This window comes from Fukomys damarensis, unplaced genomic scaffold, assembly GCF_012274545.1.
Source record: "Fukomys damarensis isolate Sample0158 unplaced genomic scaffold, DMR_v1.0_HiC HiC_scaffold_11, whole genome shotgun sequence".
Taxonomy (NCBI): Eukaryota; Metazoa; Chordata; class Mammalia; order Rodentia; family Bathyergidae; genus Fukomys; species Fukomys damarensis.
The window spans coordinates 17,579,778-17,599,803 of record NW_022900923.1 but is presented as its reverse complement, the minus strand read 5'-3'; the positions used below and the strand labels follow the sequence as shown (position 1 = coordinate 17,599,803).

At 35.3% G+C, this 20,026-nt stretch overlaps 1 protein-coding gene across 3 annotated transcripts in view; it reads right to left on the bottom strand.

The window, feature by feature from the left end:
- The window catches only part of Rabgap1l (RAB GTPase activating protein 1 like), a 591,762-nt gene that overhangs the window by 477,098 nt on the left and 94,638 nt on the right, over positions 1-20,026 (bottom strand). For all 3 annotated transcript variants that reach the window (XM_033762099.1, XM_033762100.1, XM_033762101.1), the window contains one exon: positions 9,765-9,906. In XM_033762099.1, the coding sequence (XP_033617990.1) occupies positions 9,765-9,906 (142 nt within the window). The remainder of the gene's footprint in view (positions 1-9,764; positions 9,907-20,026) is intronic.

Here is a 20,026-nt window from a genome sequence, read left to right as displayed (position 1 = left end):
TAAAAATAAATTAGATGAGAAGATTATGTGTGGCCTGGTGAGCTACAATAAAAGAACTTTCACTTGGTGAAATAAGAAACCACCAATGTTAAGCAAAGAAGTAAAATAATGTGAGAAATTTTAGAAAGACAGCAGATGTTTAGAACACAGACTATGAAGAAAGGGACAAACATAAAAGGCAGGAAACCAGCTTGCAGGCATCAATAATCCAGTACAGCAACAGTAGTGTCGGATACAGGAGTTGTCTAGACTTCTACATTTAGAGCCCAGGAGCAAGCCACTTGCTAACAAGACTGCAGACCTGGTTGGTTATAGGATAATCGGGCCTCAGTTGTTCACTACACCCAGAACAAATAATCTTTCTATACAATAGAAAATAAAGAAGCAAAATCATGTAGAATTCAGGATTCTGGAAATACAGCTCCATGTTTATGTGCAAGGATTCATGCCCAATGCAGACATGATTAGTCAGGACCCTCACCTCTCCTGAGTGTGTACATTCTCTTGCACATACAATTTTCCAAACCACCAGCTACACTTAGGATTTTTATGAAGATCCACTCATTCATCAGATGTCCCTGTTACAATCTTAGCTAACATATAGCTTTCCCAACAAGGATTATAATCTGATGCTACCTATAAAACTACCCTTCCTATTATCTTGCTATAAAAATTACTTTTCCAACACTGCTCCAGAAACATGAGGTTTTTCCATACTCTACATCAAGTCAAGTGATCCCCCTCCACTAGCAAAAGCAAAATTACTGATTTTTACAGTTTGTGCCACCCTTATAAAACCATTGTGACACTAAATTATCAGAATGAGCAGAACAGGAACAGCCTCAGGGGCCAAAATATCACTGACTCTACTGTGAAGTGCCTCTAACAAGGTTCAGTAGTTTCTCTTGAATTTGTTGTCTTCTCAATTTGTTGTCTAATTTTGGTCACATTTCAAAGTCCTGAAATGGATGTTTTAGATAATCTTACCTACTTTTATCATTGCTTTGAGAAGTTGCCAAGATCCTCATACAGCCAGGCTGCATTAAAAACATCTTAAATATAATTCGCCTGAGTAGCCTACTAAAAAAAGTCACAGAAAGTATTCTGAAACATTTCTAAGTATAGAAACTGTCACCATACTAAAATTACTATTTCCTTTTGACTATTAAAATGCCTCTGCTGAAAAAGCTTACTCAGGGGGACTTAAGTGGAAAAAGTCTTCTAAGCAGAGTAAATAGCATTTGTAAAGATACAGGGGCATTGCGGGGAAGTGTATGGTTAAGTGATAGGAGGGTGAGATCCTCTATTTTTAGCTCTCCCTCTTTAACTACAAAGTTCAAATCCCTCACACTTAAAATGCCCTCTCTCGGGGCCAGAATAATCTAATATTTTTAGGTCAATCTCTTTCTTCTTCTTGTTAACAAATTTCTTGAAAGAATAACTCAAATACTGTCCTCCCCTTCCTCGTTTCTACTTAATCTTTAATCCACTACAATAGGACTTCTGAGTCATCTTTATTAAAATCAACTTCATAGAGATTCAGTGACCTCTCAAATTAACTAAATCCAATAAACAAGGTAAGTTTTAATCCTTATCTCACTGAGCCGCCTGTTTCTTTTTTTTAATTGAGTTTATTGGTACATTTTAGGTGTACAGTACAGTTACGCCTGTTTCACTGGTTAACACCACATCTCACTCACTCCCCCTCATTCAGAAACTTCACTTTTTAATCTGTTCTACACGGTCTTGGTTTTCCTTAGATTACAGTGATTGCTTTTCTGAAGATCTTTTAGCTGGTGTTTTCTCGTCCTGCATTCCTGCTTAAATGTCAGTGACTGCTTTTGACCTCTGTTTTTAAGCCATGTCTCCCATACTGCCAGGCCTGTTGGCACAGGCCTGACATAAGAAGACTGTAAGTTCCAGTCAAACCTAGGAAACTTAGTGACTCATAGAGACCTATCTCAAAATATAAAAAAGGGCTGGGGATGTGGCTCAGGGAAAAGATCCTAGGTTCAATCTCCAGTACCAATAAAAAAATCCCTAGCTATAAAACATCTCTCACATTATAAAACTATTTCTAATGATTGAAAAACAACTAATTTAAAGTTCCACAGTGAACTCAAACTCAATGTGCAAAACTTACCTTCACCTATAAACCCACTTTCTCCTCCTGTGTTCCCGATCTCATACACTGGCATCAAGATCATCCGATCACTAAAGCTAGAAACCAGGATAACACATTGGTTCTTGCTTTCTCCTTTTCTGCCACCGACACCATGTTCATTATAAGCCTCATTAATTTTACCTGAGGACTATTTTCAAATTTGCCCCTTCTGCTCCTTGTTTCTAACATTTACAGGTGGCCACTTGATGCAGGTCTGTCAAGACATTTCTGTCAAATGGGCATGGAAAAGATGATCCCCGAGTCAAATTTAGTTCTCCCCTAATACTGAAAAAAATAAACTTTCTAACGCTTGCCTATACTATTTTAAGGTCTGAACTTGATATTTCTGGATATTCTGCTGACTAATAAACCAGAACTGTGGGACTATTTGGGTTGCCATTCACTTCACAATGTATGTTTTCTAATAAGGTTCCTTTTTCATGTGGCTTCAATGGCTCACCATTAAAGAGTACTCAGTACAACTTTCAAATGTTACCACTCCCAAAGTACTCATCACTAAATTATAAAACATCTTTCCAAGGCTTGAATGGTAGAGTAATTTATTGCGCAAAATGCTTTGGAAGTTAACTTAAAGGTGTGCTTATTACCTGAAAGACTGCTTTTGAGGAGAGTATTTTGATTTCCAGTGAATCTGTCTACAATTTGTCCTTTAAAGAACTGTGTTTGGCTTCTGAATGCCATAAGTTGAATATCCTATACCTGAAGATCTTTGTTACTGGTTTATTTGTATTGAAACTGCACTCTCAAAGTGGATATATAGGATGAAAGTTTTCTGGTCAATGCTGTTTGGAAGGTAATGTTTCATGTTATATTTTCATACTATATTGTGTTATACCTTTCGGTACAAAATCTACAATTTTAGATCCAAAGTATCTAGAAAATGAATATTCTCTAGAATATATAGTGTAGACTTGTCTTGTTGGTAAAGAGAATATTTAAAATACTACATTTTAAGCAACTGAGAGTGGAGTTACATCAATTTAGTAGTTTAAAGGAGAGTACCTTTATTTTGTGTGTCATGAAATATTGTGGGCTTTAGAGTGGGACTGACATAAATTTCTGTGTGTTACATGTATTAACTTATTACCCATACGACCTCAAATGATTTACCTAGATTTTTTAGTCTATTTCTTCATTTTTATTATAAGGATATAATGACTATTTCTCAGGGCTAATAAAATAAAATATGAAACTAGGTCTATTAAACATCTGATAGCTGGGCGTCATGGTGCACACCTGTAATCCCAGCACTCGGGAGGCTGAGGCAGGAGGATCACTGTGAGTTCGAGACCAGCCTGAGCTACATAGTGAGTTCTAGGTCAGTCTCAACTACATAGTGAGATCCTGTCTCAAAAAACAAAACAAAACAAAAAAATATGATATATGCAACAAAATAGGTTCTTAATTTATGCTATTCTTCAAAGTAAATAGGAAGATATTTTTTACTAAATTAGAACAAAAGAGATAATTATGAAATACTAAATTGTATATATACATAGGGGTGGGGGCAGGGTCTCACTATTTAGCCCAAGTTAGCCTCAATCTCATAATCGCCCTGCCTCAGCCTCCCAAGTGCTAGGATTGCAGGACTGAACCACAACCTCTGGCTCTCTACAAGAGATAACTGAAATATCCAGTGAATAATGCCCCTCAAAAATATCTCCCCCTACTTCAAATACACTAATACCATCATTCTGGCCACTTTCCGAAGCAATTTTGGAAGTCCTCTTTCATGTCTTTACAGTAAGTGATCAAAAATAGTCTGAATGCTTCTGCTGAGTGCCATTCAACAGAAAGACAAGCTCATAAAAAGATTTCAGTGTGTTCTCATCCAATTTACTCACCAGATGTGGCACTATGTGACTGCTGGCTCTTCCCCAGAGTCAAGATGGCCATCAAAAGCAAACATTTTGAAGCAATTTAGGACCTGAGGCAGCCACAACAGTGCAATTAAAGACACAAAGGGCTGCTTCAGAAAGTGGCAAGAACAATGGGATGAATGAGTTCTGTGAAAAGGAAAGTACTTTGAGGGAGATTAATTAAAATGGGCCTTTTACGGTAATAAATATTTTAAATTTAAATGTTTACCATATTTTATAATGATAACTCATATATAAAAGACCACAACAACTGAATAACAAGCAAATAAACTGTTTTTTAAATAGGCAAAGGACTTCTTCAAAGAAGGAATGGGAATGGCTAATAGATGTATAAAAAAGTGCTCAATATCACTAATCATCAGGTAAATGCAAATCAAAACCACAATGAGGTATTACTTCACATGACTATTATCAAAAGGACAAAACATAAATACTAGCAAGAAGTAAAGAAAAAGAACCCTGGTGCACTACTGATGGGCATGCAAATTAATGTAGTCATTTAAAAAAAAACTATGGAGATTCCTCAAAAAAATAAAAACAAAATTATTTTGTCCAGCAAAACTATTTCTGAATATATATCTAAAGGAAATGAAATCAGCATGTGGAAAAGACATCTGCACTCCAATGTTCACTGCAACATTATGCTTGGAAATTAAGATATGGAATCAATGTGAAATAGGAAGAAAAGGGCTAAAGGTGTAGGGGAAGTGGGAGGGGTAGGAGAAAGGAAATAAGGGAAAAGAAAAAATATGAGAAAAAGAAAAATTGGAAACAAAATCTTTATAAATAGAAGAGGGTGGAGGGGATGAAGGGAGGGCAGGGGTATAGGGAAAAAATGAGAACCAAGACCTGTCATGTAAAGATACAAGATCCCAAAGATGAATGCAACTGTACTGTATACCTAAAATGTACCAATAGACTCAATGAAAAAAAAAGATATGGAATCAGTCTAATGATCTGTCAATGCATAAGTGGATAAAGAAAATGTGGCATAAATATAAAACAGAATACTATATAGCCTTTTAAAAGAATGAAGTCCTGTCAACTGTAACAACACGAATTACCTGGAGGACATTATGTTAAGTGAAACAAGCCTGAGATAGAAAGATAAATACTGCACAACCTCACTTATACATGGAGTGAAAAAAAGCCAAATTCATAGTAGGGAATACATATTAGTTACCAGAGATCTTGGCATGGAGAGAGGGGAAGAGGAAAGGAGAGCTGCTGGTCATAAGTATAAAGTTTTGGTCAGACAGATACAATAAGCTATAATGATCTATACCATTGCACAGCATAGAGTTGCTGAAAAATTGTATTTTAAATGTTCTCACCATAAAATGATATGTCAAGATAGGAATATATTAAACAGCTTGATTTAATCATTCAAAGTGTCACAACATCATACTGTACTCTAGGAACATATCAACTTTTACTTATGAATTCAAAATAAATATGAATATAATTATAATTTTAAATATAAAAATGAAAGTGGGAATAATATTTAAATAGACACCTTCATCAAAGAAGATATAGAGATGACAAACAAGCACATGAAAGATTTCACCATTGTATGTCATTAGAGAACTGCATATTCAAAGAACAATGAGATTATTACAACATGCCTATATAATGGTTAAAGTAGAAAAAATAAGAAAATACCAAATTCTGAAAAGGATATGGAGCCATGGGAACTCTCACTAGGTGATAGTAGGAAAGAAAATGGTACAGCCATGATAAATGACTACTTGAAATTCTTACAAAGGCTTATTACATGGTCTAGCATAACACTTCTAGATACTCCAAAGTATCTAGGTTGAAAATAGTCCACACAAAATCCTGAAAAATCTTTTAATTGATTACTAATAATTGGAAGAAGCAAAAATACCCTTCAATTGGAGAATGGATATAGAAACTGTGGTACAGCTGTACAATGGAATATTATACAGCAATAAACAGAAATGATATGACAAGTCACAAAAAGATTCCAATTAAAAAAAAAAGACTCCAATTAATATAATAGGGAAGGGTGAAGAGGGTGATGGGAGGGCAGAGTATGGGGAAAAAATAAGAACTAAATATATCATGTAAAGTTACAGGATCCCCATGATGAAGGTAATTGTATTGTTTGCTTTAAATCTACCAATAAACAAGGTGAAAAAAAAGATTCCAATTATTAAGGCAGTGAGACAAAAGACTGATATCTAGAATAGATGAAGAACTCAAAATGATCACTACCCCCCAAATTTAAAGAACCAATCCAAAAATAGGCATCTGAAATGAAGAGACACTTCTCAGATGAAGAAGTAGAAACAGCAAATAAATATATGAAAAATTGTTTAACATCATTGATCATTTGAGAAATGCAAACTAAAACAACGACATTCCTGCTCATTCTGGAAAGAATAGCTATCATCAAGAAATCAAACAATAACAAATGCTGGCTAGGCTGTGGGAAAAAGGAACCCTTCTTGGCTGTTGGTGGTAGTGCAAATTAGTACAATCAATACAGAAATAAATCTGAAGATTCCTCAAAACTAGAGGGTCTATCTGACCCAGCTATTCTCTTCTTGGTATCTTTTCAAAAGAATTAAAAGCACTATATCACAGCAATATATCCACATCCATGTTTGTAGGATAATTTAGAATAGCTAAATCTAACGACCACCAACAGATGAATGGATAAAGAAAATGCTGGTTTTTTGTTTGTTTTTTTTTATACAATAGAGTACTATTCTGCCAGAAGAAGAATAAACTCAAGGCATTTTTAGGTAAGTGGATGCACCTTGAGACCATACGTCTAAGTGAAATAAATCACACATACATATTTAAAAGTCACATTGTTTCTCTAGTATGAGAATTTGAAAAGGTAAATAAGGACCAAAATGGGTGACAAATACTGGGAAACAGGAAGAAAACGTGCAAATGAGAAGGGGAACTAGGGTAGGGGAACTAGGGAACTAGAAGGGGAACTAGGGAAGGAAAAAGGAAAAGAAAAAGAAGAATAGAAGGGGAAAATGGAAACAAAGCTTTCATAAATAAAGAAAGGAAGAAGGTTGAAAGGAGGGGAGAAAAATTGAGAAAAGAAGAATCAAGATATATTAGGAACAGGTACAAATTCCCTATGATGAATGACATCATTAGGTATACAAAAAGTATGCCAAAAAAATTAATTAAAAAAAAAACAGAAGGCCTGAAACATGATAGTGTTAAAAAAGCAAAATGTCAAAAAGAGGGGAGGTATGATCAATGATAAAAAAAATTTAAAGAAATTCTTTCTTTACTCTAAATTTAATCAAATGCAGGGAAAAAAATACTCCAAGAGCCAAGTTCAATCTAGAAAGCCAAATGACTGACAGGAAATCCTAAGAATCTTACTAGCACCTTCACTACAGAAGCAAGACAAGGCTTAACATAACCATAAAACCTACATGCTCAATTTAAAAATAAGTTGCTCGAAACATTGGTGGAAGAAATTAAAATAATCTAAATGAATGCAAATGCAAACTACTGTATGGATTAGAAGACAATATTGCTAAAAGGGTAATACTACCTGAAATAATCTAAAGGTTTAACAATGATCTTGTATAAAAATCATGCACATATACACACACACACCCCCCAAAAAAAACCTTTTAGTTCTCAGAAATGGACAACCTTATACTAAAATTCATATAAAATCAAGGAACACAATAAGTGAAACAACCTTGGAAAATGAAAAAAGTTAGAAGACTTACATTTCCCAATTTCAAAAGTTATATAAAACTAGAGTAGGGCCTGGATTTAGCTCAGGGCACCGTACATGCCTTGCAGGTGCAAGGTCCTAAATTCAATCACCAGTACCAAAAAACAAACAAACAAACACTAGAGTAATCAATATAATTTAGTACTGGCATATGGACCAACAGGAACATACACCAACAGGAGAGAAATAAAGGAATAGAGCATCTGGGAAAAAAAATCCATGTATCTATAACCAAGTAATCTTCAATGAAAGTGCCAAGATTATTCAATACAGATAGAATAACTCTTTAACAAATGGTGCTGGGACAACTGGAGAGCCACATGCAAAAGAAATACTAGACCTCCTACCTCACACTGTATCTTTAAGGACCTCAAAATGCATTAAAGATCTAAATATGAGTCATAAATCTCTTAGAGGAAAACAGAGGTACACCTCTATGACATTAATTTGACAATGAATTCTTAGATATGATACTAAAAACACAAAACAAAGAAAAAATAGGTAAATTATACTTCTTTAAAATTAAAAACTTGATGAATGGACAAAGTATAGTACAGCTACATATTATGTATTATTCAGCCATAAAAAAATGAAATGCTGATACATATTATAAAATGTATCAGTAAGGACAAACCTCAAAAATACTGTGCTAAATTTAAGTAGCCAAACTAAAAAGGTCACATTCTACATGATTCCATATGTCTGAATTATATAGAATAGGTAAATAAAAAGAAAAAGCAAACTAGAAGTCAACAGAAGGTAAAAAAAAAAAAAACCAGAAAAACAGGGCATGACTTCTTGGGTATGATGTTTCTTTCTGGATGGTAAGAATGCTTTACTGCTACTGAATTGTCCACTTGTTCTGGGGGAGTGGGGTACCAGGGATCAAACTCGGGACCTTGCACTTGTAAAGCATGCAGCAGAACCACTGAGCTAAATCCCTGGCCTTGTACACTTTTAAATGAATAACTTTATGTTACATAAATTTTACCTTAGCTTAACACATAAGCTGCGTATATGTTTTAGTAGCTTGGCTACCTTGGTAGAATAACATGACAGTGGTAAATGCAAATGTCAGAATCAAATATCCTGGGTTTCAATCTCAATTTTGTACACATAGCTAAGTGACTTAAGTTCTCTGTGCCTCAGTTTCTCATCCCTACAACCAAGTTAATAAGAGTACTCACAGGGATTGTAATAAGTAAATGTTAACACATTTGAAACACATAGAATGATGCCTCACAGACAGAAAATAATAAATATAAACCAAAATAACTATTGTTTTTATGCATTCAAAAACAGGGAAATCGTAACATATACAGAGTGAGAATTTTAAGGCAATGGTGGTATGAATTCAGAGGTTTAATAAACCCTATCCCAGAAGAAGATCATAAAGGTCTTAGGGTACAGATTTATCACTTAGCTCTAAATTCTTTAAAGAGTACTGAGCACAAAACCAAATGAAAGGTACTTTTGTGAGGTTGATTAACATTTCTCGCAGCACCCATGTATTAATGAGAACATGCTATGCCAAAAAAGTAAGTGATAAGAGATACAGCAACTACACAAAAACAAGTAAGTATTGAATAACATTAAACATAGAGTATAACATGAGATACTACTGAAATTCTAGAAACCCTTGAGAGAATTTGACAGTACTCATAGAAGACTTCCAAAGTACTTGAGATAAAATAAGACGCAAACCAGCAATGTGATGCTATCAAATATAAATAGTTGTGTAAGTGGCACTGGGAACTACACGACCAAGGAACTAAATGAAGCATATTTCCTTCTGCAAGTAATAGAATATAGCTGTAAAGAGTGGCAGAGATGAGGAATAACCATCACTCCTTCCCCTCCAATGTGCATGTGCACGCACACACACTCCTACTTTTAAAGGTTATAAAAAATCAGCTACTGAAATAGAGGCAACTAAGAAAGTTCAAATCCATACCTTCTTCTGCTTCATCCTCTTGCGGTGACATTGGACCACCTCCACTAGTAGGAGTGACTGGTTCCTCCTTGTCAGACTGTCGCTGTAGACTCACCACCTCATATATTGCATCTCCAGCATTGGCGTGGCCTTTTCCCTCAGACTGTGAAAGATGTAATCATATATTTTAATAGCACTTAGAAGGAAATACTAAAAGTACTTCATTGGTTCACAGAAGTGAGCTAAAATTAAAAGTAGCAAGTCATATTTATCTACAACATGCCTGAAGATGAGAAACTTTTTAAAGTGCACTGCTCTTCACATTATAATATAAATGTATGGTTCATCTAGCATTATAACCAATATAAAGAAACATATTAACTCTTTGGCATGGAACAACAGAGGAGCACAGAAGAAGCGCGAGACCCTCCGGTAGGCACACCCCTTCAGCCCAGTGCAGCAGAGAAGCCCAGGTGCACAGGCACCAACACAGCAGTGTCCATGCCACCCACCTCCCCACATCCACGAACAAGAGAAAGAGGGCCTCTCTGAGGCTCCTAGATGAAAGTTGAAGCCCACTGGAAAAGTTAAGAAAATCTCTGCAATAAAGGAATACCACATTACCATAGTTGGTAAGTCAGAGGGCCCAGCAACTCACACTGGAGCCTGACCTAACTTCAGGGAAAAGACAGCTGGAAACTGCAGTAGAAGCTTGCAGAGTTCAATCCAGAAGGTCAGAGATCTCAACTTGGGCCTTGTAGACAGAAATCAGCCTGAAACTCAGGGGACAGGTGCTGGCTTGCTGAGACTAATTAACTTAGATCTGCACACTCTTGCCCACACTGTGTACTGTGTCAACAGAGGCACACCCTGAAGGAGGCCCTCATCTCTATTTGTATTTTTTATTTTCAAAGTAATATTTTTCTCCTATCTTTAATCATTTTTTTAAAAATTTTATCTTTTTCTTTTCTCAAAATTTTTAATCTTCTTTTTCTGATCTTTTCTTTCTCCCACCTTGATCTTCATTCTCTTCCTTTTTGTTCTTGTTCCTATCCTAATTTGAATTTATTTTCTTTTTTTTTTCTTCTCTTTTTCCTTCTGTCGATTGCCATTAGTTTTAAAAGGAAGTGATTACAGTCTCTAGCCTCCCAATTGCTATTAGTTTGTTCTGTTCTTGTGTACATTTTGTTCTGTCTTCTCTTTTTCTCTTCAACATCTTCCCAGAGTTTGAGTGATCTTCCTGTGTCCACTAACATGACTTCTAACCTTTCTCTATCCCATCTATCCCTCCCTTCCCAACTCCTTCTAAGTCCCCATACTGAAAGGTAAAGTTGCTATCTTAAAAGAGATAATTCACAATAAACATATTTTGGGCTGGTCCTTGATTTTTATTTAATTCACACAGTTAAAAGTGATAGATTAATAACTACCATAAATTGTCATTTTCTAAGCTGTGCTTCATGCTACTATGTTGCTAATTGTATTACTTGGGTTAAGGTGTTGTGATTGATCTAATCAGTTGTCCTTCATGGTATAATGAAAATGAGATTGCCTCAGACTCAAAACCTAAAGACAGGCAATGTCTGGAAGATTTAAGTATTAACCCAGGAATTAAATCAAGGACAGTATGAAACACAAAAACAGAAATGAGAAGATACTTAAACAAGACACAAACACAGACTTCCACCTCACGAAAGGTAAACTCTGGGGGAAATGAGGTGGAAAAGTCTGACAATCAACCATCTGGACACCCTGAACCGATAGCACAGAAAGTAACAAAACAGATAAATGAAGCTCCAGAAAAATTCAAAACAGAATTTCCCAGATAACCACACAGATGGTGAGAAGAATGAAAGACATGATTAGAGACTCTAGAACAGAAATAGATTTTTTTAAAAAATAAATAAGCTCAGGACCATGATGGAAACCATGAATGCCCAGCATAGGAAAGAAATGGAAACCTTGAATGCCCAACATAGGAAAGGAATGGAATCTATGAAACAGATTCAAACAGATATCCAGGAGATTAAAAACTCTACAGAGGGCCAGGGATTTAGCTCAGTGGTTCCAGCGTCTGCCCAGCAAGCACAAGGACCTGAGTTCAATCCCTGATAACAAAACAAAACAAAACAAAACAAAAACTCTATCCAAAGCATTTGCAGAAGGATGAATGAATGTGAAAATAGAATTTCAGATATAGAAGATAGGATTGCAGTCAGTGACCATGAAGAGAGAGAGCTCTTTAAAAACAGTAAGGGATCACGAGAAATGGATCCAACAACTTTCTGATGATGCAAAGAAGAGTAATATAGGACTGACAGAAATCCATGAAGTAGGAGAAAGTACAAATGTCATAAAAAACTGTTCACATATTTAATGACAGAAAAATTCTCAAATAGGGAAAAGAACTTGAAATACAGATAAGTGAAGCATAGAGGACTCCAAATAGTCATGATCAAAAACAAAAACTACACTTAGACATATATTAACCAAGATTCCGGAAACCCAACAGAAGAACAAAATACTACAAGCAGTTACAGAAAGAAACAAATCACATGCAAAGGAAAGCCCATCAGAAACAGCAGACTTTTCAACACAAACCTTCAATTCAAGGAAAGCCTGGATTGACGTATTTCAAGTCCTAAAAGAAAACAACCTCCAACCCAGACTGATGTATCCTGCAAAACTATCTTTCAAAACTGATGGGGAAACAAGGTACTTCCACAACAAAGAACACCTGAGAAATTTCATGAACAGCAAACCAGCATTCCAAACACTTCTAAACAATATCCTGGAAAAAGAAAAGGAAGGCCACAACTCCATAAGGGCCAACAAGGCAAATATACCAGGCAAGGCAAGAAATTAAAGGGAGAGAGGGAAAAATAAAAAATAAAACAACCAATAACAGGAAAAAAACATGACGATGAAAAATCAATACATAATAGTTATAACCACCAATGTTAATGGCCTCAATTCATCAATCAAAAGAAAGAATGGCAGAATGGATTAAGAAGCAAAATCCAATAATATGCTATATACGAGAAACCTACTTAATCCACAAAGAAATTCACAGACTGAGAGTAAAAGGATGGAAAACAGTTCTCCATATGAAAGGAGCCCAGAAAAATCAGGGATTGCTATCTTATTTGCAGACAAAGTAGATGTAAAAACCAAAACTAATTAAGAGAGACAAAGAAGGGCACTACATCTTTGTAAAGGAAAGAAGAAATGACAATCATAAATATATACATGAACCCAATACTAGTGCCCCCAACTATACAAAACTAATATTAATGGATATGAAAAATGAAATAAGCAGTAATACAATGATAGTGGGGGACCTCAATACTCCACTGACACAAATAAACAGATCATCTAGAAGAAAAGCAACAAAGAAATAACAGAACGGAACCAAGTCTTTGAATAAATGGCTTAGTAGATGTCTACAGACAATTCCATCCCACAAAATCAGAATATACATTCTTCTCAGCTGCACATGGGTCATTCTCCAAAATAGACCACATGCTAGCTCATAGAATATGCCTAATTAAATGCAAAGGAACTGAAGTTATCCCCTGTATATTACCAAACCACAGTGCAATTAAACTGGAGATCAACAGCATAAGAAACCGCAAGAATTTCACTAACACATGGAAATTAAATACCCTGCCAAACAGCCACTGGGTCACAGAGGAAATTAAAGAAGAAATTAGACAGTTTCTACAATTAAATGATAATGCTAATATAACATACAGAAATCTATGAGACACAATGAAGGCAGTTCTATGAGGGAAATTCATAGCAATAAATGCCCATACAAAGAAAACAGAGCAAGCTCAAATAAACAACCTAATGCTTAACCTTAAGCTACTAGAAAAAGAAGAGCAAGACAAACCGAAAGCTCTCATAAGAGAGAAAATTATAAAGATCAGAGCAGAAATCAATGCAATGGAGACTAAGAGAATGATAAAAAAAAAATCAACGAATCAAAGAATCAGCTTTTTGAAAGAATAAAATCAATAAATCCTTAGCCAACCTTATCAAAAAAAGGAAAGAAAAGGCTCAAATCCATGTAATTAGGAATAAAAAAGGTGAAATCACAACAGATCCACCAGAAATGCAGAGGATTATCAATACCTACTTCAAAAACCTGTACTCTAATAAAATGGAAAACACAGAAGAAATGGACAAATTCCTAGATACCTATGAACTTCCAAAGTTGAATGAAGAAGATATAAAAATTCAAACACCCTAATTACATTCAGTGAAACTGAAAACATAATTAAAACATTTCCAACAAAGAAAAGTCCAGGTCCTGATGGTTTCACTGCTGAATTCTACAAAACATTTTGAGAAGAATTATCATCATTATTCTTTAAACTCTTCAATGAAATTGAAAGGGAAGCAATACTTCCAAATTCATTCCTGGAAGCAAGTATTACTTTAATTTAAAAACCAGCAAAAGACCTAACCAAAAGAAAGAACTACAGGCCAGTCTCCCTAATAAACATAGATGCAAAAATCCTCAATAAGATACTGACAAATAGAATTCAGAAGATCATCAAGAAGATCACACACCCTGACCACATCGGATTTATACCAGGGATGCAGGGATGGTTCAACATACATAAATCAATAAATGTAATATACTATATTAAAAGACAAAAATCATATGATCATCTCAATAGATGCAGAAAAAATTTGACAAAATTCAACACCCTTTCATGACAAAAAACCCTAAAGAAAATTGGAATAGATGGTCTTTATCTCAACTTGATAAAGGCTATCTATAAAAAACCAACAGCCAATATCATACTAAGTGGTCAAAAACTGAAAACCTTCATGCTAAAATCAGGAACAAGACAAGGATGTCCACTATCACCATTCCTGTTCAATACAGTTCTAGAAACATTAGCCAAGACAATTAGACAAGAGAAAGAAATAAAAGGAATAAAGATAGAAAAGGAAGAAGTTAAACTATCATTATTTGCTGATGATATGATACTCTATATAGAAGACCCAAAAAACTCTGCCAAAAGACTTCTACACTTGACAGATTCAGTAAAGTAGCTGGATACAAGGTCAACACTCAAAAATTAATAGCCTTCTTGTACACAAATAACAGACTCACTGAGACAAATTAGGCAAACAATTCCTTTCACAATAACATCCAAAAAAATGAAATATTGAGGAATCAATCTAATGAAGGAAACAAAAGACCTCTACATAGAGAACTACAACACTCTGAAAAAAGAGACAGAAGAGGATATAAGAAAATGGAAAGACATCCCTTGCTCCTAGGTAGGAAGAAATAACATAGTGAAAATGGACATACTTCCAAAACTGCTATACAGATTCAATGCAATCCCAATTGAAATCCCCATAGTATATTTCACAAAACGTGAAAAAACAACCCATATATTTATTTGGAAACAGAAGAGACCTAGAATAGCAGAAACACTGTAGGCAACAGAAACATGGCAGGGGTCTCACAATTCTCAAATTGAAACTGTACTACAAAGCCACTGTGATAAAAACAGCATGGTACTGGCAAAGAAACAGACCCAAGGATCAGTGGAATAGATTAGAAGATGCAGAAATGACACCAGACATACTCAGCTACCTCATCTTTGACAAAGGAGCCAACCATCCTCACTGGAGGAAAGAGAGCCTCTTTAATAAGTGATGGAAAAACTAGCTTCCAACTTGCCAAAGGTTAAAACTAGATCCCTATCTTTCACCATGCACTAAACTGAAATCCAAGTGGATTAAGGATCTAAAAATCAAAACAGAAACACTACAGTTACTGGAAGATAAATTAGGTAGAACTCTTGAAAACACTGGCATAGGAAAAGACTTCATGAACAAATTCTCAGCAGCATGAGAACTTGCACAAAGAGTCAACAACTGGGATCTCATTGCATTAAAAAGTTTTGATGTGCAAGAGAAACCCCCAAAAGACAACCAACAATGTGGGAAAAGTTTTTACCAGCTACTCCTCAGACAGAGGACTACTATCTAGAATATATAAAGAACTCAAAAAAATCAACTCCCCCAATACAAAGATCCAATTCAAAAATGGGCCTCTGAAATGAACAGACATTTCTCAAAGAGGTAGAAATAGCAAATAAACACATGAAAAAATGTTCAACATCACTGATCATTCAAGAAATACAGATGAAATCAACACTGAGATTCCACCTAACCCCAGAAAGAATGGCTGCTATAGAAATCAACCAATAACAAATGCTTGTGGGGCTGTGGGAAGGAACCCTTCTCTTTTTTTTTTTTTTTTTTTTTTTGTAGGGATTGAACTCAGGTCCTTGCACTTGCAAGGCAGGCCACCAAATCACTGAGCTAAATCCCCGGCCTGGAACCCTTCTCTATTGTTGGTGGGAGTGGAGACTGGTACAGCCACTGTGGAAATCAATATGGAGATACCTCAAACAACTAATATTACAGGTCCCATTTAACCCATCTATCACTCTGCTGTGTATCTATCCAAAAGAAGTAAAAGAATCATACCACAGTGATATATCTGCACCCATATTTATAGCAGCACAGTTTGTAATAGCTAAAACTCGGAAACAACCCAAATGCCCATCAACTGGAGACTGGATAAAGAAGATGTGGTTTTTCTATAAAATGTAGTACTACTCAGCCATAAAGAATGAGAAACTAGAGACATTTATAGCCAAATGGATGCACATTGAAGCTATACTCGTAAGTAAAATAAATAGGACACACTTGAGTAAATACCGAATATTTTCTCTGGTGTGAAAAACTAAAAGTGTAAATATGGTTCAAATGGTATAACTGATAAAGTGAAATAGGAAGCGGGGAAGTGGGAAAGAGAGAGGAAAGGAAATAAGGGAAAAGAAAAAATATGGAAAAAAGGAAAATATGCAAACAAAGGCTCTGTAAATAGGGAAGGGTGAAGGGGGTGAAGGTATGGGGAGAAAAAAAACAAGACATATCACATAAAGGTATAAGATCCCAATGATAAATGTAACTGTATTGTTGCTTTAAATGTACCAATAAACTTAATAGGGGAAAAAAGAAACATATTAACCATTTTAAGAGAACTCAGTTTCTTTTCATCAGAAAAACCTGAGATACCACAAGCACTGGGACAGATAAGCAAGTAAGACTGGAAAATTAGAGCTCACACTCAGGCGGGACTATCAGCTATACCCACCAATTAGCTCACAGAAGTAGATAGGGTTTACCTTATAAACAGTATGCACTCTAAATGGTCAGGTGCTTCCAGGAGGGAAAATAAAGGCAACTATCAATTAATTCACCTTAGCATGCCCAACAAAACCCTAGACCAGTGATGGCAAACCTATAGCATATATGCCACAGCCAGGATTTTCTATCATTCAAAGCTCTAAAAGGCTCACCATCACTGATGAACAAATTGGCCCTGCCTCTCTCTCTCTCCAGCCTCATCTCACACCCAAAGTTTGCCTCTACATTTCAGACACCCTGGCCATGTTTCAGCTCCTTAAACCCTTTAAACTCTTTCCCAACTCAAGGCACTGGGCTGTCCTTTCCTCCCTGCCAATACAGTTTCTCTCTCCAAGTCTTTACTAACTCTCAGTACATGTTGGACACTTACTTCAAATGAAACTTCTACAAAGTGGTTTCCAAATGCCTCCTTCCCAATCTAAACTAATTTCCCTATGTCTGTTATCAAGCCCTATTCTTTGTCATTAGTGCACTTACCATAATGTCATTATGTATTTATTTCTATATTTATCTGTTTAACATCTGTCTCACTGAAAAGACAGTAAGAATCATAAGGGCAAGGGCTGTGTTAATTTAAATAAAAGTTATGCAATACGTAATATATAGTAAATGTACATGGAGTGAATGACTGGAATAATGATAAAACATATAGATTTGGGAATCAAAAAGATCTGAATTTGAATGCAAATTTCACTACTAAGCAGACGTACTACACTGGATAAATTACTGTGTAGTGTCACAGAATCTGTACCAATAAAAATGAAAATAATAACTCTTCCAGATTGTTAAGATTAGATATCATAATATAGTGCCCAAAGCAAATTTATTATTGTGTTTTCAGCACTACATCGGGATCTAAGGGACACAAAATTACAATGTAAGCACACAGACAGACAAAATCTCTAACATCTATATGTGCTATAATATGTTTAAGTTACAAAATATATAACTATTTTAATTATGATTCAGTGTTTTCAAGAATTAATTCTGAACCCTGGTCAAATTTCAAGTACCCTTCAAAATAATTTCAAATAATTAAAGTTAAACTTGTCCACTGCTCATAAAACAGAGAAAATGAGGACCATGAAAAATTAAAGTTATTAAGTGCAAACCAAATTTTTACTACATTTCTATTCTGTCCTGAGATAAAGAACTCAATCCATAGAGTAATCACTAAAAGAATCATACACAGTACAAATGAAATAGTTGCAGATTTTTAAATAATCCTGAACACAGTAGGAAAGAGGAAAACAAAGAATGCAAAGCAGAAAACAAATAAAAAAATGGTACATGAAAACAGAATAATCATATAAAATACAGTCTAAACATATCCATTAAAAAAGATTATTAGATTGTTTAAAAAAACTAATTTACAATATAATAATATAAGCAAGTTAAAAAGTAAAATGAGGAAACAAGATCTACCATGAAAATACTAATTAAAGGAATGACAAAGAGACTATATTAATATAAGACAATGAAGATTTACCAACCAATTTAAAAAAGCATTAGGGATGAAGGACCTTACACAATGTTAAAAGGACCAATTCAACAAGATAACCTAAGAATCCCAGATGTTTATGCACCTAATAAGGTCTCAAATATATGAAACAAAAACTGACATAAATGAAAGGAAGTTGACAAATCCACATTTACTGCTCTATACATCAATATTTTTCTTGCAGTAATCAACAGAAAAAGTACACAAAAATTCATCAAGGCTACTGAAGAAAGGGACACCACTGTCATCAGGACATATTACTTGCACACCACTCCATACCACTCTACCCAATAACAGCAGCAAAGACACACTTTTACAAAGCGTACAGAACATTCACCAAAACAAATCATTTCTTGAGCTATAAAACAAAGAAAGCTTCAAAAATTTAAATCATATTGTATTCAGTGACCACAACACAATTAAACTGGAAATCAGCAACAGAAATATACCTGAAAAATTCCCTAATACTTGTAAATAAAATAACATACTTCTAAATAATTCATAGATAGAAAAGCCAAATGAGAAACAGAGCACCTGAAAAATCCCATCGCTAGTAAACAAAACTAAATTTATAACTCTAATCTTTCTGAAAATGAGAAATTCAGACCAGATAGTTCCAACAACAAATTTTAAAAACAGATACAGAAGGTGTTACGGTTTGTATCTAGACATCCCCCAAAGCCTCACCAAGTGATAGATGGGGTTTTTAGGAGGTGGTTGGATCTAGGGTGTGTGATGCTGGGATCAAGGATGTGGAGCTAGGATCAATGGTGTGAGTGCTAACCGCCCTAAGGATGGATAGCCTGGACATGGGACAGAAAGGGGAGTGTTGCTTGTTGCTGTTTGCTTTTTGCCTTCTGCCTACCCTGCTGTGTCATGAACTGTTTCTCCCCTCTGATGCCCCTCTGCCATGACATCCTGCCTTGGAACCAGCCCTCTATGGAGTGAAACTTCTATGAACTGTGAGCCAAATAAACCTTTCCTCCTTTAACTCTGGGTGTCAAGTATTTTGTCCCAGCAAAGAAAAAAGCAACTAAGACAGAATTAATAAGAAATAACATTAATGCTTTAAAATTTTTTCAGAAAATAAGTATTTATCAACTCATTAGAGACATCCTTTTCCTGATATAAAAACTAAAAAAGGATTATAAGAAAAGGAAATCATTAATGTCCTTCATAAACATATGCAAAATTCTTTAACTAAATATTAGCAAATTAAAATAAGATATTTATATAGTCAGCTAATATGTACTTAAAAATACAACCCAGGGCCAGGGATTTAGTTCAGTGGTACTGTGCCTGCCTCAAAAACACAAGATCCTGGATCACCCGGCGGCGTGCGCGCGAGCTCCCGGCATGCGCGGGAGCCCCCGGCCTGCGCGACAAAATATGCAAAACTTTAACTAAATATTAGCAAATTAAAATAAGATATTTATATAGTCAGCTAATATGTGCTTAAAAATACAACCCAGGGCCAGGGATTTAGTTCAGTGGTACTGTGCCTGCCTCAAAAACACAAGATCCTGGGGAT